The sequence below is a fragment of the Pongo abelii genome, chromosome 1 (genome assembly GCF_028885655.2).
Source record: "Pongo abelii isolate AG06213 chromosome 1, NHGRI_mPonAbe1-v2.0_pri, whole genome shotgun sequence".
NCBI classification, from domain to species: domain Eukaryota; kingdom Metazoa; phylum Chordata; class Mammalia; order Primates; family Hominidae; genus Pongo; species Pongo abelii.
In genome coordinates this window covers 71,120,709-71,143,193 of record NC_071985.2, presented here as the reverse complement: position 1 = coordinate 71,143,193, position 22,485 = coordinate 71,120,709, and the positions used below count along the sequence as shown (strand labels likewise).

General features: G+C 36.4%; 1 protein-coding gene across 3 annotated transcripts in view; it reads left to right on the top strand.

Annotated features, from left to right (window-relative positions):
- Nucleotides 1–22,485, top strand: part of RALGPS2 (Ral GEF with PH domain and SH3 binding motif 2) — a 193,656-nt gene that overhangs the window by 73,110 nt on the left and 98,061 nt on the right. For all 3 annotated transcript variants that reach the window (XM_002809758.6, XM_002809757.6, XM_063716877.1), the window contains exons 5-7: nt 6,892–6,975; nt 10,188–10,277; nt 20,472–20,564. In XM_002809758.6, coding sequence (XP_002809804.1) covers nt 6,892–6,975; nt 10,188–10,277; nt 20,472–20,564 — 267 coding nt within the window. The remainder of the gene's footprint in view (nt 1–6,891; nt 6,976–10,187; nt 10,278–20,471; nt 20,565–22,485) is intronic.

Genomic DNA, 22,485 nt, shown 5'->3' with positions numbered 1-22,485 from the left:
TCAAAGTCTAAAAGAATTGCACTATTGAAGATGCCATCATTGTTAAAGAAAGAGCCATGAAAGCCATCAAGCCCAAAACAATAAATTTCAGCTGGAGAAAACTGTGTCCAGATGTTACATGTGAATTCACAGGTTTTATGACAGAGCCAATCAAGGAAATCATGAAAAAGATTGTGGATATGGCAAAAAATATAGGGAGCTAAGAGTTTCAGGATATGGATCTTGGAGAAATTCAGGAGCTAATAAACACCACACCAGAGGAATTAACAAAAGATGACTTGTTGGAGATGAACGCTTCTGAACCAGTGCCAGATGGTGAGGAAAAAGATGTAGAAAAAGCAGCACCAGAAAACAAATTGACATTAGACAGTCCAGCAGAATAGTTCTAGTGATTCAGGACTGCGTTTGACTTCTTTTACAACATGGACCCTTCTATGATACGGGCACTGAAACTAAAGGAAACTATGGAAGAAAGATTGGTACCATATGGAAACATCTTTAGAGAAATGGAAAAAACAAAAAAAGTCAGACCTAAATTACATATGTTTTTGTAAAGTTACACCAAGTAACTGCCTTTTGTAAAGTTACACCAACTGCCTTTCTGGCCTTCTTTTCACCTCTGCCACCACTGAGACAACAAGACCAACCCCTTCAGCCTATACACCATGAAGATGCAAGAATGAAGACCTTAATGATGATCCACTTCCACGTAACGAATAGTAAATTCTCTTCCTTATGATTTTCTTAATGACATTTTATTTTCTCTAGCTTACTTTATTGTAAGAATATAGTGTATTATACATATCACATACAAAATACATGTTAATCACCTGTTGATGTTATCAGTAAGGCTGGTCAGCAGTAGGCTAGTAGTGGTTTTGGGGGAGTCAAAGGTTATATGTGCATAATTTTAAAAGTTAGATGTGGGTTTTCAGCTGTTCGGAGGGTCAGTGCCCCTAATCCCTGAGTTGTTTAAGGGTCAACTGTGTTTACTACTCTTTCTATATATGGTTGACTTAATTTCCCCAACTTTGAGACTAAAGATGTTTGATGTGAAGTAGAGAGAAAATAAGGGTGGAGAGAGGGCTGTGAATCACCTATAAACCCCAAAGAAAACCTATGTAAACATCTTCCCAATCTTCTTTTTTTTTTTTTGGAGACAGAAGTCTTGCTCTGTTGCCCAGGCTGGAGCGCAGTGGTGCAATCTCAGCTCACTGCAAACTCCACCTCCCGGGTTCAAGTGATTCTCCTGCCTCAGCCTCCCAAGTAGCTGGGATTGCAGGCATATGCCACCACGCCTGGCTAATTTTTGTATTTTTAGTAGAGAGGGATTTCACCATATTGGTCAGGCTGGTCTTGAACTCCTGACCTCAAGTGATCCACCTGCGTCGGCCTCTCAAAGTGTTAGGATTACAGGTGTGAGCCACTGTGCCCAGCCTTCCCAATCTTCTTTATGTGCATATGTGGGTCTCTTTTTTGTTCATTTGTTTAAGGTAGCCAATACCCATACTTTGCTGTGTAATTTAATCTACTATGTTTTAAAAGTCCTTCCCATCCTGAAAACAGATGTCTTAATAGTAGCAATAATAATAATACTACTAGTTAACACTAATACAGACATTATTATGTGCCAGTCTAAAGGCTTTATACATTTCAACCCATTTGATCCTGTTTCATCATTATAATTTATCATGATAAATAAGGAAGCCAGACAAAAGTATGGTGGATTGTGGCTTCATTTTTACATTAAAAAAATTTTTTAATACTTTTCTGACTCCTCAAATAAATGCCAAGAGGTTTTGGAAAGTCCATCCAATTCTTAGAACATTTCTGCATCATTAATTTAATGGAAAAAATGCTTTGTCACTTGAGGAAAACCGTTGGAAGGTGACTGAAAGGAAATCATGAAAGCGATTGTGGATATGGCAAAAAAGGTAGGGAGCTAAGAGTTTCGAGATATGGATCTTGGAGAAATTCAAGAGCTAATAAACACCACACCAGAGGAATTAACAAAAGGTGACTTGATGGGTAGAAGGGAGGGAGGGAGGGAGAGGTGTGTAGTCACATTCTTTGGAAGCAGCTGGGTTAAAATTCCATTTGAAGCCCTCCATTCTAAAGAAGCTTATAATTAGAAAACAAGACAAGATGTTTTTGAACCTCATAAGATGGTAGTTTCTATATCAGAAAACATTTCCCCCATGAAACAATGTTACATCACTAGCCTATCTCATACAACAATAATCAGAACTACACTTTACCCTTGAATGTCTCTGGAGTTAGAAACAACAGCCTCTCAGAAGTCGAAAATTTGCAGGTAAAACTCAACTACTCATAGCCTACCATTGACTGGAAGCCTTATTGATAACAAACAGTCGATTAACACATATTTTGTATGTTTTATATATATTATATAATATATTCTTAAAGTAAGCTAGAAAAAAGAAAATGTTATTAGGAAAAATACATTTACACTACTATATTGTATATCATAAGTTTACATAGTCTGTTTATAAGATATATTGACTGAAATGGCAGCAGGACCTCAGTCTATGGTTACATATCAAGCAATTCAACTTGTTCTTGAAATGTCATGACTTTTCTTTGCTTCTTAGGAGCACTTCCAGCATCTCTAGTGGTACTTCTTATGGGTCCCATGGTGTTATTCAAGGTTTAGGATATTGCACTAAACACGATGAAAAATAATGTGAGAACCGTGAGAAATCACATTTTACTGTGATAATAGAATTTACTGGAGATAGGAACTGCTCATGTGGAGATAAGTAGTGTCATCACAGGGTGTTTTAAGGGAATACTCTCAACACTTAAACTCACTGTAAGAGCAACACGAGGTGGGTACAAAATTATTATAGTAGAACAGTATGTACTATGGTTAATTTTATGCAGTTATGGTTTAATATTGCACCTTTATGTTTGTTACATTTCTCTAACTGCATATGGCAGCATGTAAGGTCTGTTGGTGTGCATAAATTTTGATAAATGTTAACTTTTTTTAATACATTTGTGTGTATTTTATGGTAGTAAATGATAAAATAGACTAGTATTTTATACATTCACGTCATCCCTAGCTTTTTCTTAATTTTTTGATATTCCAAGCCATGCGGTTTGTCTGCAAGTTTTTTTCAAATTGTTGCAAATCTTCAAGACAAAATTTCCAAAATATTTTTTGAAAAAAAGCTGTGTATGAGTGGACCCACATAGTTCAAACCCACGTTGTTCAAGGGTCAGCTATGTACCTCATTTTGATAAGAGTGTTGTGAAACTTACATTCATTTCTCATGGGAGTGTAAATGATTCAGTATTTCAGGAGGGCAGTTTGACAGGTAGCAAAGCCTTGAAAAGGTTCATACTCTTTGACCTCGTGATTTCTTGTAGGACTATATTTTTAAGAAATAATCAGAAATGTCAGAAAAGGTGCAAGGATATTCATTATTTACAATAGGAAAATGAAATCAGCCTTTTGTGTAAAGGTCTATAATGGAGTTTGACTTCTTTGTCAAATGGCTACTTTGAGTGGTTTGATAAGTTTAATTTGATAGACACTTTGATTATAGCATTAATATAAATTTTGTAATTATAGTAATTGGCTAAAAACGGATTCAGTTACTTAGGGATTTAATCTTAGGAATTTTATCCTAAAATATGACATCTTTATGTAGTTGTGTATGCTGTGATTTTAGAAAGAACAAAAATGTATCTAGCAGTTTGATGTTTTCAGTATCATTGTCATAATATTTTTGTGTGAATATAATTTTTACTACTAAATGTTTTCTTTTTTTACAGGGAGATAATATAAAATGATCATGTAGCTAGGCTAATTGAATATCCAGAAATTTTTATTTTTGCCATAGAATTGCTTTTTATCATTTCATTATTTCTTTCAGAAATTTCAAGCTTGAAAGATATGATATGATCTAATTTTAGATTTTAAAAGGCAGTTTTTATCTCCAGAGCATTCACTCCTTATCTACTGTGTAGAAATAATTGTCATCTCTCCCCTCAGTATTCCCTATCTCAGTTGCTCAAGGCAGAAACCTGGAATCTTAGTACTTCTGCAGACTTCGTTTTTAGCTTACATCACATGAGTCCAATTGTTGACGAAGTCCTGTCTGCCTCCAGAATATCTTGAGTTTATCATATCCATATCCACTGACAGTGCCCTGGTTGAGGGAACATTACTTTTTTCTTGAAGGACTATAGTATCATCATAACTATTTCCTCAATCTTCCCCTGACTCAATCTATTCCTTTTTTTTTTTTTTTTTTGGTTTCTAATTTTTTATTGAAGATATGCATGTACCATGTTTAAGAAGTCAAATATTTGCATGAGAGAACAAAATATAGCAAAATCCTAAATCAGTTATTCTCATCTTCCCAACCTCGATCCTGGAGCTCCACTCCCACCCAGATCTCTTAGCTGTTTCTCCTTTGAGGAATTTATGTCTGTTTTTCAAATAATATATCTAAATCCTTACTTTTCCTTGATTTTTCTATTTTAAGTATGATATGTTGACTCTGTACTATAGAAGATGATTTCACTGTCTTATACTCTCTCCCCCCCATTTATATAATTCATTTCTCCTTCTTTTGCAATACAGTTATATCACAATTTTGACTAAGTAACTGTATTTTTTACAATCGAACTGTACTCAAGTTTTGTTTTCTTTGAGCTAAAATGTACTTTAGTTTTCTTTGTATCCATCACTAAATTTCTGCCAGAAGTGAATGTACTGAATGTCTCTTCTTAATATTTCCACACGTAAGGAATTTTTTTTTTTCACTTTCAGAAACAGATGTCTGTTGGAATTTCTGTCCTCTTGCTCCTTTCTTGACTCTTGTTCTTAAAGGTCTGCTCATAGCTTTGCCCCAGGATCTCCCATTGCTGTTAATCAGAGGATTCCCAATATGTATATATTTTTTCTATATTGGTTTTCAGTTTCCTGGGTCTCATATCTTCCTTTTTCTTTGTTTGCTAGTTTGTTTTGATAGAGCACATACTCTACTAGTTCTCTGAGAGTAGGTACATAGAAGACAAATTCTCTGAGATGTTCATGTCTGAAAATGTCTGTAGTCTACTTTCAAACTTCATTGGTATTTGTGTTGGATATAGAATTCTAGAAAATTGAATTCTTCAAAATTGAAGGCATTGCTTCAGTTGTCTTTTACCTTCCAGTGCTGTTATTAAGATATCTGATACCTTCTGATCCCTTTTTTTCCATATGTGCTGTTTTTTGTTGTTGTTTTGTTTTTGAATCTCTGATCAGTTTTCTCTGTTCCCTCTTGAAATTACTGTTATTCAGATGTTGACTCCTATGGTCTTCAAACTAGCATAAAAATATTTTACTTCTATCATTAACTTTTTGTTTAAAAGATTTAGTCACCTTTATTTCACAACTCTTCTGCTGACTTTCAAATTTCTCTTACATTTTTTATTTCTAAAAGCTCTATTTTTTCTCTGAATATTTCTTTGTATGTATCCTCCTGTTTTTGCTTAATGGGTACAATGTCTTTTCTCATGTATTAAAAAATAATAATTATATGGTTTTGGCTTCTTTTTTTCTCAGTTTTCTTCATTCCCTGCCCTAACTCAACTTCTTCTGTCCTCTGCCCTAATTCTATTTCCTCAGAGTTCTTTTTCTTTTTTCTTGTGGTTCTCTCTCCCTGGCTATTGTTGTATTATAGAGGCTTGTTAACCTGTTTCGGACCTTGGACCCGTCCGGCAGGCTGAAGCCTATTTAATGCTAACCCTTCTTTAAAAGGAAATCAGTTCTGTTAAAATATACTTATCAAAATATTTTGTAAAGCTGTTATACAGCAATACGTGTGCTTCTTTGCCCTTAATGTATTAAAATCTAGAGGTCAGTCTTAAATACTACCATATCTGGGTGTGATGATTCATGGCTGTAATCCCAGCACTTTGAGAGGCTGAGGCAGTAGGATTGCTTCAGCATAGGACTTCAAGACCAGTCTGGCCAACATAGCGAGACCCTGTCTCTACAAAAAATACAAACAAAATTAGCCGAGTGTGGTGGTACACACCTGTAGCCCCAGCTACTTGGAAGGCTGAGGTGGAAGAATTGCCTGAGCCAGGGAGATAAAGTTGCAGTGAACTGTAACCCTACCAATATACTCCAGCCTGGACAACAGAGGAAGACCCTGTATCAAAAAAATAAAATAACTACCATAAGTTTGAAGTAGTGATGAGTGTAAATGATATTTTTAAGTTATCTGCATCAACTGTAATGTGATATGAAAATATCAGTGATTTTGATTGGTAACTACATCACATGTGTTGCCAATGCCACTGTAATCTGTAGCCTACATTTATAACTAAAAGGACTGTCTTATTTCAGTTAGAGGTTAGTGTAAAATGAAAATTAATTTTTTAATATACAAGTTTGTGGGCACTTTGTATTCTGTCGACAGGTACTTTTGGGGGATCATGATCCCTTTTATTAAAGGTTTCTTCAAATGTTTCGGGTAATTAACTGTTAGCCCAAAGAGTGAGATACTAGAAAGCTGATTGGGAGCTCTGGGTGACTGAATAGTCTTCACTGTATGTTGTGGGATGCTCATCTTTATCTGTGGATCTTTTCCTCTTGGGATTCAAATCTTTTCAGAAAAGAATCCAGCAATATTCTGCCTGTGGAATGTAAATTTGCCTATGTTTTCACCGTCATTGTGCTCTCTTATGTCCTGCTAATCAAATTTGCTTTTGTGATTCAACTGAATGGATATAATATTACGTATGTTCCCATTAAATAAAGTGATTCTAGAAAAGAACACAAACTGTCTTTAATGTTTTGAAAACCTTAATCTGGCAAAAAAAAAACTAGGCTATTACTTGTATTTAATTTTCACCTTAATTTTCCAGGAGCTTTCAAGTTGTGGATGGAATAAAAAAGAAAAATATAGTTCTGCACCAAATGCAGTTGCCTTCACAAGAAGATTCAATCATGTGAGTTTATAAATTTTGATACTGTGTCTGAAATTCAGTTCCTCAATGTATACTTTTTCCTTAAGAAATAATTTTACTTTTTACATCAGTTCTGGAATATTTTCAGCCGGTATCTCTCAAGTATTGTCTCTGTGCATGATCTCTGTTTTTTTTTCTCTGTAATTTCTATTGAAAATTTATTGGAACTTGACATTCTTTCCTGCTTGTCTCTTAACCTTACATATTTTCTATCTTTGTTTTTGTCCTCCATTCTGCGTGATTTCCTCAGATCTACATTTCAGTTCACTGATTCTCTTCAGATGTGTTTTATCTGTTTCAAATCTGTATGCTTTTACACCAGTCATGCTCTTTTCTTATTTTTATTTTATTTTTAAAATTTGTTAATTTTCAACATAGTTTCTGTGTTATTATTGGAACTTCTTGGGGTACTACTACTCTATTTCTGCTCATTCTTAAAGTGGTTTTTTCAAAGATATATAATGAATTTTGTATCTTTGGCTTGAAAGCTCATGTCTGTTTAAGCTTTATTCATGAGAATTTTGCTGCTGCCTCGATTGAGGGAATACATTATTCTAAGAGGCTTTTTGTTTGCTTTTGCTCATACGTAGGGTTGTCGCAGACCTGGGACTATTTTTTATGTTTATTGTTTTGCTTGGGGCATCTTTGTACTTCTCTGTAGTAAAAATTTAAATACCAAATCCAATTAAAGGCAGCCTGTAGTTAACAAATTCTTCTTTTAAAATTAAATTAATTTTTTCCTTTTTTAGAGACAGGGTCTCTGTCACCCAAGCTGGAGTACAGTGGTGCAGTCATAGCTCACTGCAACCAGTCCTCCTGACTCAGCCTCTCAGGTAGCTAGGACTACAGGCATGTACCACCATGCCAGACTAATTTAAAAAGAATATTTTGTGGAGATGAGGTCTCACTGTGTTGCCCAAGCTGGTCTCGAACTCCTGGCCTCAAGCGATCCTCCTGCCTCAGCCTCCCAAGGCACTGTGATTGTAAGCATGAGCCACTCTTCTCAGTCTACAAATTCTTATGAAAGAGTTTTTCTTTTTTCTCCTTGACCGCCCAGAGCCTACATTATTATAGATGCACTTGTATGTTGTCTCCCTTCTTCAAGGGAATTGAAAAATAAGTGAATTGTTTTAGTCTGCTTTTTCACTGAGATTGTAGACCTTTGAGTAGCATTAGATAGAAATGGAGGAGCGGAGAGGTGTGAGGCCTTGTATTATGTCTTTGAAGGAGCATTAAGTCCCAAGCCCCTATGTCACTGAGATAGGAAATCCTCCAAGGGCAGCTACAGTACCCACTCTTGTAACCACTGCTTTGCTTTTATTTCCTTGTTTTTGATCTCTAGAGGAAATCCTTTATTTTTCTTCCAATTCAGAAATACATTTTAAAAAAAAGTTTATTATATGTAACCCAGCAATTCTAGGGGTTGATAGCAAAAATATTTCTTGTGAGTCCAGTAATTTTATGAAACCATGTCTTGGTGTTTGTTATTCTGGGTCAGCGTTCTTAAATGTAGTTGGCTTTAACAGACTGTCATTTGGGGAGCACGTACACTTAGCCTTCCAGTATAGGGGTCTCGGGGTGGCTGGATTTATTACATAGTAGCTTAGGGCTCTCCAAGAGAATGTTCCAGCAATCGAGGCAGGGGCTGCATGGTCTTTTATGACCTCGTCCTGGAAGTCAGTGTCACTTTCACTAACACTTTCTTCATCAAAGCAGTCACAAGCCTGCCCAGATTCAGTAAGAAGTGATATACATCCTAACTTTTGATAGAGAGTGACAAAGAATGTATGCTTAAAATCACCATAGCATTTGTCTAAGCCAGGTGCAGTGGCGAGTGCCTGTAGTTCCAGCTGCTGGGTGGCTGAGACAGGAGGATCACTTGAGCCCAAGAGTTCAAGACCAGCTTGGGAAACATACTAAGACCTTGTCTTAAGAAAAAAAAAAAAAAAAAAAAAAGTCATGTTGGTCAGGTATAGTGGCTCATGCCTGTAATCCCAGCACTTTGGGAGGCAGAGGCTGGTGGATCACCTGAGCTCAGGAGTTTGAGACCAGCTTGGGCAACGTGGTGAAACCCTATCTCAACTAAAAAAAAAATACAAAAATTAGCTGGGCGTGGCAGCTTACACCTGTGGTCTCAGCTACTTAGGAGGCTGAGACAGGAAAATCACTTGAGCCTGGGAGGCAGAGGTTGCAGCAGTTAGCCGAGATCACCCCACTACACTCCAGCCTGGGCAACAGAACAAGACTCTGTCTCCAAAACAAAACAAATCACCATAATATTTGTCTTAAAATTTGCCTGATGTTAAATTTAATTAAGTTGGTGAACATGCACTTTAGATTTGAATTCGTAGTTGATATTTGCTAAGGTTATTGTTAAGATTTCTGTAGCATAACTTGATTTTTTTTTTTTTTTTTTTTTTTAGGAGTAAACCTTGTTAGAACTGGGGAGGATTATTACTATTAGTAGCCCAAGTATAGTAACAAGTATTAAGGTGACTTTGTAAAATATCTATACTTTATATTTACATATATATTTGTAAAATATATGTAAAATACATACATAATGACGTTTCTTTACAGATGAAAATTGCAAGTAAAATCTGAAATATTTCTCATTAAAAATGTGAAGAAATATGAGGTAGTGGCATTATTTTTTGCACAATAATTTTGAACTATATTCTGTATTTAGATTTGTATAAGTGAACCAACTTATAGTACTTTGACTTTGTTTTCATAGTACATGAATTAAAGTGTATTACTGGACATATTGTATCATATAATAAGCAAACTATTCAGAGTAGAGCATTTTCATATTATATATCTAATCTGCCTTCTAATAAATTAGTTTTAATTATTTTTTAAATCAAGATGGTTTTATTTGAAAGCATTACAAAATTTTTGAAATGCAGTTTTAATCTTAGAATGTTAACTTAGATATATATTTTTTCTTTTGATATTTTGTTTTATTTACACCAAGAAAACCCTACTTGGGAGTCTTCAATTATGATTCTACTCAATCTAAATAAACAGTCATGTAGAATTACACAGCCACAGAAAAACCTGCTATAAGTAGCATCTTTTACAATGTTTAATTTTAGAGCTTACCTAATTCTGCCAAGATTTTTTAAAATACAGCAAAAAAAACTGACAAGTTAAAAATCATAGTGATATTTATTTAAAATTTTTATTTACAGGTAAGCTTTTGGGTTGTTAGAGAGATTCTTCATGCTCAAACATTAAAAATTAGAGCAGAAGTTTTGAGCCACTATATTAAAACTGCTAAGGTAAGAAAAAGTTGTGTTTTTATTTTTGAGTTCAACCATTCATAAATGTTTGTAAGTGAATAAATATTCGTGATGCTTTATTCACTGTTTATTGATACTGGAAAAATAAGGCTCATTGATATAAGTCAATTTTTAAAATTGGATGCCTACTTTCTCTGCCTTTTCCTTTATTCTTCCTGTTTTCCTACCTTTTCTTTTATAGTCTTCCTCCCACTCTCTGAGTAGCTGAATTGTGTGATCTGTTTTACTGAATAAGTAGACAAAGGTTGGATTATGGTAAAGTATGATATTTATAAAATATTGGACTATTCTGCAGGTGATGAAGAAAGCCATAAAGAATTAAGTAGGAGAATACTACTTCACTTCTGAAGTGAACCATGTGAAGAATAAGACTTTATTTTTAAGAGAATGGTATATGTGATGTTACCACATTGTTAACTGAACAGTTATTGTGTGACATAGATAATAAATACAGTAAGAGAAATGGAGCATGGATTTCAAAGGTATTTGGAAATTAGAAGGGTGAGACAGGATATTCTACAAAGGATACCAAAATTTTATTAAAACTTGTAATAACTCTGAATTTAGTTGGTGGGGCAGAAAGGGGAACTGAGCCCTTCCCTCTCCATCATGAAGGGTCAAGGCCGGCAGCCATATAACAAAAGACAGGTTAATGAGAGAAAAGCATAGCAGATTTATTACATGTGCATAGGAGTCATACAAAGTATAAACTCAAAGCAGGGCCAAATGGTTGGTGCTTAAATATCTTCTTCACTGGGGAGAGGGGAGTTTTGGGGGAGGGGGTGCATAAGAGTAAGTGATTTTCAGGTAAAATGGATGAGCCCAGAGAACAAAGTCCTGAGACCAAGTTTCTCTGAGCTCTAGGGGAGGTGACATTACAGGTTATGGGAGAGCGAAGGGAGGAAAACGTGTTAAGCAAAGACTGATACCTCAAGGAAATATCTCAGATAATCTCAGAGCTAACCTCAGAAAGAATAGTTGGGGTAGCCTATGGTTGAGTTAATGTTTCCTAGATCTGGACAAGGGAGAGGATGTTCAGAGAAAGCCTAGCTGTTCATTTCACCATTATAGATTTTCTCTACAGATGTGAATCTCCTCCACAAAAGGCAGCTTTTCAGGGCTATTTCTGTCTGTAGGCCCTCTGAATAGCCATCTCAAAATATGTCAAAGAAGTATATTTTAGGGTAATATATTTTTGGTTTCCTTTAATGTTAAGTTTACTAAGAAGTATGGTAATTGTAGCCACGTTCATTCATTACTCTTGTAATAAATACATAGTTTTCCTCACATGTAAATGAAAGAAGGCAGAATAAAATGAGGATACCATGTTTACAGTTATTAAAAGTCATAACTCTTTCCTGTTTTCCTTAAGAACATGGGAGCAATTGTATTCTAACATTCTATGGCACTAGGTGGCAGAGCTAGCCTTCTACAAATTTGATATTTTGCAAAAGTATCAAAATATTTTTAGAAATTCTTTGTGATGATATGTTAGGTAAATACTTTTTTTTTTTTGGAGATGGTGTTGCACTCTGTGACCCAGGCTGGAGTGCAGTGGTGCGATCTCGGCTTACTGCAAACTCTGCCTCCCGAGTTCAAGTGATTCTCACATCTCGGCTTCCCAAGTATCTGGGACTACAGGTGCATGCCACCACACCCAGCTAATTTTTGTATTTTTAGTAGAGATGGGGTTTCACCATGTTGGGCCAGGCTGGTCTTGAACACCTGACCTCAAGTGATATCCCACCTCGGCCTCCCAAAGTGCTGGGATTATAGACATGAGCCACTGCACCCGGCCAATACTGGTATTTAACTAATAAAAATTAATGATTCTTCATGGATTCTGCATTATTATTTTCTGATATTTTTGTTAGTTTTTAAATTTACTTGTATGTTCCACTCAAAACCACCAAATTTTGCTCACACCTCCACTGTCTTCATCAAACAATCATTTAACTTCAGTTCAGACTTTGAATTATTTTTGACAGCACTTGCCTTCATCCCAAGCTCTAAACTCATAATTGTTTTTTTCTCACTGTCCCTTAAACCCTTCTATTCTGACTCTCTGCCTTCTATATTGTTTGTTATAAAACTGGCAGATCTCTTACTTGAGTATTTTATCAGTCAGCATTCTCCAGAGAGATAGAACCGTAGCGTTCTATATAAACATGTATAAAGAGATCTAAATATAAAATATATAAATAGATTTTAGGAATTGGCTTATACAATTGAAGGGGCTGGCAAGTATGAAATCTGTAGGGTAGGCCAACAGGCTGGAAACTCAGGAGTTTAGGCACTAGTCTTGAAGCAGAATTTCTTTTCCAGGAAACCCCAGTTTTCACTGTTAAAGCCTTTCAACTGATCAAATGAGGCCCACACACATTATCAAGTGGAATCTCTTAAAGTCCACTGATTGTAGATGTTAACTGCATCTACAAAATATCTTCATGACAACACCTAGATTAGGGTTCGATTAAATAACTGATACTAATAGTCTAACCAAGTTGACACATCAAACTTACCATCACATAGATACAAAAGAATATAAGAATACTTCAAGTACCAAAAGAATGATAATGTGGATACCCATGCACCCACTGACCACTGAGAATTTTCATATGCCTCTTCATATGCCACCTCCTTCCCTTCTACTGCAATGGGAACTACTGCCTTGAATTTTGTTTTTCTTTTACAGTGTATATGTTTCTGAATAATATATTGTTGCAAATATATGCTTTTGGATTTTGTTTAAATCGAATTATTCCATATTTACTTTTGTACTTTCATAACTCAGCAGTGTTACTTAATGGTTTCGGGAGTAACTCTGTTGTAGAGTATCCTATTTGTATATATCACAAATTATTCAATGTACTTTGGATTATTTCCACATTCTTGGCTATTATGAGCCCTGCTGCCATAAGCATTCTTGTATGAGTCTCTTGGTGCTTATGTGACGGTTGAAGCCCTAGAAATAGAGAGTTCGTACTAGCAGTGAAATTACTGAGTCTCTCTCTCTCTCTCTCTCTCTTTTTTTAGACAGGATCTTGTTGTTCTGTCACCCAGGCTGAAGGCCAGTGGTGTGATCCCAACTCACTACATCCTTGACCTTCTGGGCCCAGGCAATCTTCCTACCTCAGCCTCCCGAATAGTTAGCATTACAGGCATATGCCACCACCCGTGGCTAATTTCTGTTTGTTTTGTTTTGTTTTGTTTTGTTTTGTAGAGACAAGGTCACATTATGTTGCCCAGGCTGGTCTTGAACTCCTGTGCTCAAGTGATCCTCCCATGTTGGCCTCCCAAAGTGCTGGGATTATAAGTGTGAGCTACTGTACCTGGCCCCTCATCTCTTTAGCTTTGTTATAGATAACCTCCAAACTGGTTATATTTATATATGCTCACTAGCAATGTATGAAGATGCCTGTTGCTCCACATCCATGTCACCATCTGATATTGTCAAAATTTTTCATTGTTGCCAATTCTGGTGGATGTGAAATTTATCTCATTTTAGTTTTAATTGCCTTTCATTGAATCTGATAGGAGTGAACATCTTTTCTATGTTGGCCATTTAGGTTTTCTCTCTTGAAAGGTCTGTTTAAGATCTTTCAGCAGTTTTCTGTTTTGGTATTGGTCTTTTATTGTGTGTGTTTTGGTTTTTTTGTTTGTTTGTTTTTATTTATTTTTTTTGATGGATTCTCACTCTGTCGCCCAGGCTGTAGTGCAGTGGTGCAATCTTGGTTCACTGCACCTTCCACCTCCTGGGTTCATGTGATTCTCCTGCCTCAGCCTCCCAAGTAGCTGGGATTACAGGCTCACACCACTATGTCCAGTTAATTTTTGTATTTTTTTTAGTAGGACAGGGTTTTGCCATGTTGGCCAGGCTGGTCTTGAACTCCTGACCTCAGGTGATCCGCCCATCTCGGCCTCCCAAAGTGCTGGGATTACAGGTGTGAGCCACCGCGCCTGGCAGTCTTCTATTGATTTTTGTAGGAGTTCTTTATATAACTCTAGATGCTAGTTCTCATAAGCTTTGCATGTATCTTCCTATTTGTAGCTTGTCTTACCACTTTTTTCATATTTTCTGATTTACATGTTCTTAATTTTAGCAGTCAGATTTACTGATCCTTAATTTCTGTCTTAGTCTGTTCTGGCTGCTATAACAAAAATACCGTAAACTAGGTGGCTTGTAAAAACAAACATTTATAAACAACGAACATTCTAGAGAACTGTGAGGATTAAGTCCAATATCAAGGTGTCAGCAGATTCAGTGTCTGGTAAGGGCCCATTTCTCACAAGGCCCTTCATGTTGCAACAAAGTTCCTTCAAGCATTTTCCCAAACATTTCCTCCATACTGCCCTGCCAACACACCCCACTGCTACAATATAGATGAAGGCTGTTCTGGGAATTTATGTAAGTGGGATCCTACAGAAAGCTGTTGCTTGTGGTTGACTACTTTTGCTCACCATGTTGTTGAGATTCATCCACATTGCATGTTATTGATAATTCTTTTATTGCTAAGTAGATTTCCAGTGTATGGATATTACACAATTTCTTTATCATTTGCTTATTAATGCACATACTGTTTTTATTTTGGCTTTTATGAATAAAGCTGTTATGAACATTTTTGTGGAGTATGCATTGAGTTTTCTTGGATTATACCTAGGAATGGTGGACTTGCTGGGTTATAGATTAGGAATATGTTTTAACTTTATTAGAAACTGCCAAATATTGTTATTTTCCAACATAACCCGGTTGGTTTTACCACTTTAAATTGCAGTCAGCAATAAGAGTCTTCCAGTTACTCCACACATCTTGCCAGTACTTGGTGTTTAGTTTTTTTTTTTTTAATTTGGCCTTTCTTTTGGGTGTGTAATAGTATCTTATTGTGGTTTTAATTTGTATTTTTCTGATGATAGTGATGGTTGAGTATGTTTTCATATGTATGTGGACCATTTGGATATTTTGTTTTGTGATACTATCCTTTCAAATCTTTTGCCCATATTTTTAATAGGATTGTTTGTCTTATCAAGTTGTAGGGATTTTTTTAATGTATTCTGAATACAAACCCTTTTCAGAAATAAGTATTTTTTCCTAGTCTATGCCTTGCATTTTTATTTTAATGCTGTCTTTTGGTTAGTGAGCAGAACTGTTCAATTTTGATGAAGTCCCACTTGTTATTTTTATCTTTGTGGTTAGTGTGTTTTGTGTCTTGTTTAATAAATCTTTTCCTAATCCAGGGTCATAAAGACATTTTCCTTTGATCACTCCTAGAAGTATTATAGTTTGAAGTGATTTTTTTTTTTTTTTTTGGAGATGGAGTTTTGCTCGTGTCACCCAGGCTGGCGCGCAATGGCGCAATCTCAGCTCATTGCAACCTCTGCCTCCTGGGTTCAAGCGATTCTCCTGCCTCAGCCTCCCAAGTAGCTGAGATTACAGGCATGCACCACCACGCCCGGCTAATTTTTGTATTTTTAGTAGAGATGGGGTTTCACCATGTTGGCCAGGCTGGTCTCGAACTCCTGACCTCAGGTGATCCACCCACCTCGGCATCCCAAAGTGCTGGGATTACAGGCGTGAGCCACCACACCCAGCCAAATTAATTTTTGTGTATGGTGGAAGGTGTAGGAGTTAAGGTTCATTTTTTTTCCTCATAAGAATATCTAGGCCAGGCACAGTAGCTCACACCTGTAATCCTAGCACTTTGGGAGGCTGAGGCGGGCAGATCACTTGAGGTCAGGAGTTTGAGACCAGCCTGGCCAAACTCTACTAAAAAATACAAAAATTAGCTAGGTGTATTGGCACACTTCTGTAATCCCAGCTACTCAGAAGGCTGAGGCAGGAGAATCACTTGAACCTGGGAGGCAGAGGTTGTGGTGAGCTAAGATCGCGCCACTGCACTCCAGCCTGGGCGACACTCTGTCTCAATTAAAAAAAAAAAAAAAAAAGAATATCTAATTGTGCTAACTCCATTCTCTTCTCTATTTAACTGCTTTGACATTTTGGTTGAAAATTACTTGATCAAATATGTGTAGGTATATTTCTGTTCCTTTGATTTGTCTATTGTTATTCCAATATCTCTTTGTCTTAATTACTGTAGCTTTGTAGTAAGCCTTGAAATCTGATAGTGTTCTAATTTTTTTTTCTTCTTCAAGATTGTCTTGGCTATGCTATCTCCATTTTATATCTGTGGAAATTTTAGAAGTAGCTTGTCAATTTCTACAATATGGCCTGCTTGCATTTTTGATTGAGATTTTATTGAATTTATAGATCACTTTGGGAAGAATTGATAACAACATTAAGACTTTCAATCCACAAACATGGTTTATCTCTAAGTTTTCTTTAATTTCTCTCAGCAGTGCTTTATTTTCAGTGAAGTACTCTTGCATATCATTATTTCTAGTAGACAGCCAATGTTCTGATATTATTGTAAATGAATTTCCGTCTCATTTTCTAATTGTTTGGTGCCACATACGCAATCGTGTTACCTGAAAATAAAGGCAGATTTGACTTCTTGCTTTTGACTTTTCTACCTTTAAACATTATATTTAAAAGAACGGTAGAGACTGGAGTAAATACTCTCTTCTCCCAGGGTGGTTAAGCCCAATCCTGTGTGAGGGAACAAGAATGAGAAGCTGATTTTTCTGGCTGGGCATGGTAGCTCACACCTGTAATCCTAGCACTCTGGAAGGCCAAGGCGGGCAGATCACCTGAGGTCAGGAGTTTGAGACCAGCTGGTCAACATAGTGAAACCCTGTCTCTACTAAAAATACAAAAATTAGCCAGGCGTGGTGGGGCTCTCCTGTAGTCCCAGCTACTCGGGAGGCTGAAGCAGGAGAATCACTTGAACCTGGGGGGCGGTGGTTGCAGTGAGCCGAGATCACACCACTGCACTCCAGCCTGGGCAACAGAGCGAGACCACGTCTCAAAAAAGAAAAAAGAGAGAGAAGCTGATTTTTCTGATCCAATTAGGAATTGAAGTGGATAGGGTTGAGTTTTAGCTTTAGTTAGTTTCAAATAACCTCTGGTCACAAATGACTCAGGGCAAAATCTGTACTTTGTATGGTACAGGCCCCTTGCTGTAGTAGGACCCTGGGATCTAAGTCCCAGAGATCTCTCTCTGCTTTTTAACCCAGCTGTCAGCCTCCAGCACTGACACACAGTAAAGAAAGTTCCATTAGGAGTGAATCAGTGGACACAGAGCCAACTCTAGGTTTGAGACTCCTACAGATTCTAGTCTATTATACCAGCCCACAGATTTTACTTTAGCAAAATCTGCCTATCGGAGGCTTCATCTTTGCCTAGACTTGTAGAGATTCAGCATATGCCCTCAGGGGGAAAAAACTGTTTAAAGGCTGTTGTTTTTTTTTTATTTTGGAATTTAGTTATTTGTGTTCTTTGTGTCCACAGCTCTCCAGTGTCTTTAATAAAATGGTTTTCTAAATTGTATCTATTTTGTTTTCTTGCCGTTATGGCTTTAACAATGGTTTCTCATGTTGTTCTGCATCTTAGGCAGAAGCTACTAGTTCAGCATGAGGTTTTTGTCGTTTTTCTTTTTCTTTTTTTTTTTAAGACAGGGTCTTGCTGGGTTGCCCAGGCTAGACTGCAGTGGCACAATCACGGCTCATCACAACCTGTGCCTCCTGGGCTCAAGCAGTCCTCCCATCTCAGCCTCCCCAGTAGCTGGGACTACAGGCACATGCCACCACGTGCCTAGTTAATTTCTGTGTTTTTTTATAGAGACACGGTTTTGCCATGTTGCCCAGGCTCTTGAACTCCTGGGCTCAAGCAGTCCACCTGCCTCAGCCTCCAGAAGTGCTGGGATTACAAGTGTGAGTCACCATGCCCGGCCTCTGTTTATTCCTACTATGAAGTAGTTATTTGGGCTGCAAACCTCCATAAGACCCCTCCCCTCTTCCCTTAGCACTAAGGTTCACAACAGGCATTGTTGTCTGGCAGTCTCTTGATGGTGGGTGAGGATTACTTCTATCCTGCCCTTACACTCAGGCAATGAGTCCTTCAGTGTCTCTGCTTTATGCAATGAGAGTCTCTTATTGGAACCCCCACCATAGATTAGGCCCTGGGCAATGTGTCCCAGGAAGCTCGGAAAGCTAACCAGATTTTCAAATGTCCTCCAAGGGATTGCCAGCTTTGGTGTTCAGCTTACGTCTCTGGATTCTCCTTAGTTTTAGGGCCCTAAGTATTCCTTACTTTATTGCTAGCTTTACAGTGAATTTTCATAAGATGTGTTTCATATCTTACCCAATATTTTTAATTATTTTCACTGGAAGAGTAGGTCAAGGTGTCTAATTTACCAGACTTCTGGTATGTAGTCCTTACTAAATTTTGAATCCATTCCCCCTCTTCAACTCCACTGACACTAATGTATCAGATCCTTCTCATCATCTCTCACTGTAGTCTCTGAACTGATTCCCTTCCTGTATGCCACCTTCTGCTCCCTGATCTTTCCAAAATGTAGTACACATCCATAATATCTTACCCAAAGCATTTGGGGCCAGATATATTTAGGAATACACTTTTTTTCCCAGATTTTAGAAAGGTGGTATAGTTCGTATACCATCTGTGGCATGCTCATCACAATCACCTCCGCCTCCTGCTTATGTAATACCTTGAAATCAAACACACTTAATATTTTTGGAGCAAAACATGTAATTATTCACCTTAGGTGAGATCGATGAAGTCTCTCATTAGCCTCACATCAGGTTAGATTTTCCCACCTAGTGAACCTGAGACCACATTACCAAATAAACAAAACTTTGATTTTTCAGGTTTGAAATCTCAGAATTGCAGATAAAGGGTTGTGAACCGATGCCTGGCATTCAGTTATATCATTCTCAAATTTAAAAATTCTCCAAATCCTCCACTGGAGTTCTTACTGCTTATGAGAGCAAATCTAGCCTCTTAAGAGGCTTCACATGTAAAAGTGGCCCTTTCTGTTTTCATCTTCTGGTACTCTGATACTTCTCATATTCATTTTCCAGACACCTTCATGCCTTTGTGCTTTTTGTAAATTGTATTCCCTCTTTCTCATAGCCCCTCACTCTCAAGTGTCGTTTCTGGAAATCTGAATCTCTCAGACAAAGTTAGGGGCTGATTGTTCTGTGGAACCCTATATATACTTTTATGTATATGACCCTGTATATACTTTTATTCTAGAAATATGCAAATTGGATTTGTATTTGTTTTCATGTCTGTCTCACTAGACTGAAGCTTCTTGATAGGTCTTTTTCATTTTTGTATATGCAGTCTAATATGATGCCTAGTATAATAAATGCTTAAAATACATTCGTTGAATGGTTTCCCAGTTAGATTATATAACCTTGTATGAAGGCTTATATTATGTTTTGTGTTATTAATTTATTTTGTTTTTATTTGTTTTCTTTGGGCTTTCAATTAAATGCTCTATCCACAGCATTTTCTAGACCTGGGGCTTACCTGGTTGTAGGATTAGGACAGTTGTAAAATTACTGGTTTTTAGACAGGACTTGCAGGATGTAAGCATCAGGTAGTATTTAAAAATCTGTGAAATTAGCAATAAATGTTATGCAGATCTCATGGGAAAGTGCTGGAAACTAGTGTTAGGTGGGAGTTTTATGCATGCGGACTGTAAAATCAATGTCTCAGCACGAATGAGGGAAAAAGGATATGGGGATTTGGGTAGGAGGAAGCAGAAAATTGAGGGGGACTGTACTGTGAAAGGCAGGTTTCACCCTTGCCCTGGAATAATGGGAGTACTAGATGGGAAACCAAATCAGAATCCTGGATGTTGACCCTTTGTTGAAACTTGAAACATAAAGCAGAGGCTTAGTAATAGTTCAGTATAAGGGAGACTGTTTACTAGAAACCAGCTTTCATGATCATACCATGTAAACTTGATAATGAGACATAACCTTGGTTTTCTTAATGTATTACTCAACTAGAGGTAGATTTATTCCCAGAGTTTGGGGACAATGCCAGGGTAGAACATGTAAGTTCTGTTGTGCACCAAAACAACTTAGTGTAAACACAGTGGGTACTCTAAAGACAGTTTTCAGTAATGAAGGTAATATATGCTGGAACACTACCAGTTGCCAAGATTGTACTTGTTAGTCTAAATTTTCTTGTATTCATGTTGTTTCTTCTTCATCCCTTTCCCTCATTTTTTTTTAAATCTTCAGAAACTGTATGAGCTGAATAACCTTCATGCACTTATGGCAGTGGTTTCTGGCCTACAGAGTGCCCCAATTTTCAGGTTGACTAAAACATGGGCGGTGAGTAATATTTTTTAGTTAATGAAAGGTTAGACTTCCTGTGGAAAGGAAAGATATATTCATTTCCTTTGTAATTCTTATTAAAGTTAATATAATGATAATCAGTAAGGATTTTTAAATTGCTTTGTACTCTATTCTTTGATACCTACATTTTTTCTCCTTAAGCAGTGCACTGGGTATAAGGTAATTTTTGGGTACAGCTTGGTAGTTAGTTTTTGCTCCTTAGAAAATCATTTTTGTTGAAACACTTTCAGTATCTTTGACAACATAGTGTTTAACATTCAACTGATGGGAAGGTATGAATACAAAAAAATTGCATTTAATCGTAAAGATTATGCTTTTGGAAAGTTTGAGGCATATCTAAATCATAGGTTTCAAAAAAATTTTACTGATTTCAATTTCCATTATTTTTTAGTGAGTAAATCTTAAGTTTTTTCCTTAGGAATAATGGAAAACTTGATGATTAACATGGAATTATTTGCTGTTGCTGCACATGCTGATATTACGTTAATCATATTTGGTTCTATTACTTATACAAGATCAGAGTATGAATTTTGACTTCTGCAAATTTGTGTATTTTCGTATTTGAGTAACATGATACTGTACTCAATCTTTTCAGGTATTTTTCATTTATATTTTATATAAGTAAAATTTTATGTTCAATTAAATTTATTTATATTCAATACTATTCTTTAATGTTAAAGAGCAATTATTTTGTTTAGAATCTATTACATTTTGTACAGAGGATCAATGTGTTTTTAAGGTTCTGTGCTAAAATTATGACTGACTTTTTAAAACTTTTTTTATTACTAAAATATAACTGTTTTTAATTAACAAAGTGCTGCTTTTGCTTTTTATAGTATCTGAAGAGACAGATGTTTCCCATGAAAACCAGTGTATATTTCTATATTGGAAAAACATTAGTATAGAAAAGCTTATGATCCTTTTTATGTTTCTTTTTTCTATTTTATAGAAACACCTGGGTGTGAAGGGTTTTCTTTAAAAATTCTTTTTAATAATTATGGCCTTATTGTCTTTTCTTAAAATTTGAATTTCATGGAGGAATGGAAATGATTATAAATATACAGTTATGAATTATGTCTTTAAAGCTTTAGAGAAAAGAATTATACTCTGTGAAAAAAAGTTCTATTTTTATATTTTGCACCCAGGCTGGTAGCACGATCATAGCTTACTGCAGCCCCCAACTCCTGGGCTCAGAGGATCCTCCAGCCTCAGCCTCCCAAGTAACTGGACTAGAGGCACATGCCACCATGCCCAACTAATTTTTTAAAAAGTTTTTATAGTGATGGGGTCTCACTGTGTTGTCCAGGCTGTTTTCGAATGCCTGACCTCAAGTGATCCTCCCGCCTTAGCCTCTCAAAGTGCTGGGATTACAGGCATGAGCCATTACGCCCAGTCCTATACTTTTATTTATGATTTGGTTTAGTAATGAGGTAGATTTTGCTGAAGTTAATTTTTATTTTCCTTGAAGATATTTTCATTGCCTCCCTTATGTATTTGTGTGGAAAATAATAATTTTTATTTGGTAACAGCTTCATTATTTATCTGAATAAAACTTTTGATGGTTTGTATTTTAAAATATTTCATACTGCGCTATGCACTCTGTAATTGCTTGACATTTAATAGTGAATGATCTAGACAAAGTTCCATTTTCATACGGCTAACATTCTGCTGCGGAAAAATAAATTGCAAATAAATAAATGACATATAACAATAAATGCCCTGAAGAAAAGTAGAAAGGAAGGCAGGACAATACTGTGTTATGTAACATGGTAAGAGAATCGTTGATAAATGACAGTTCAGTAGAGACCTGGAGGAATTGAGGGAACCATTTATTTGGATATCTGGGAGAAGAGAATTCCAAGTAGAGGTAATAACAAGTAAAAAGGCCCAGATACAT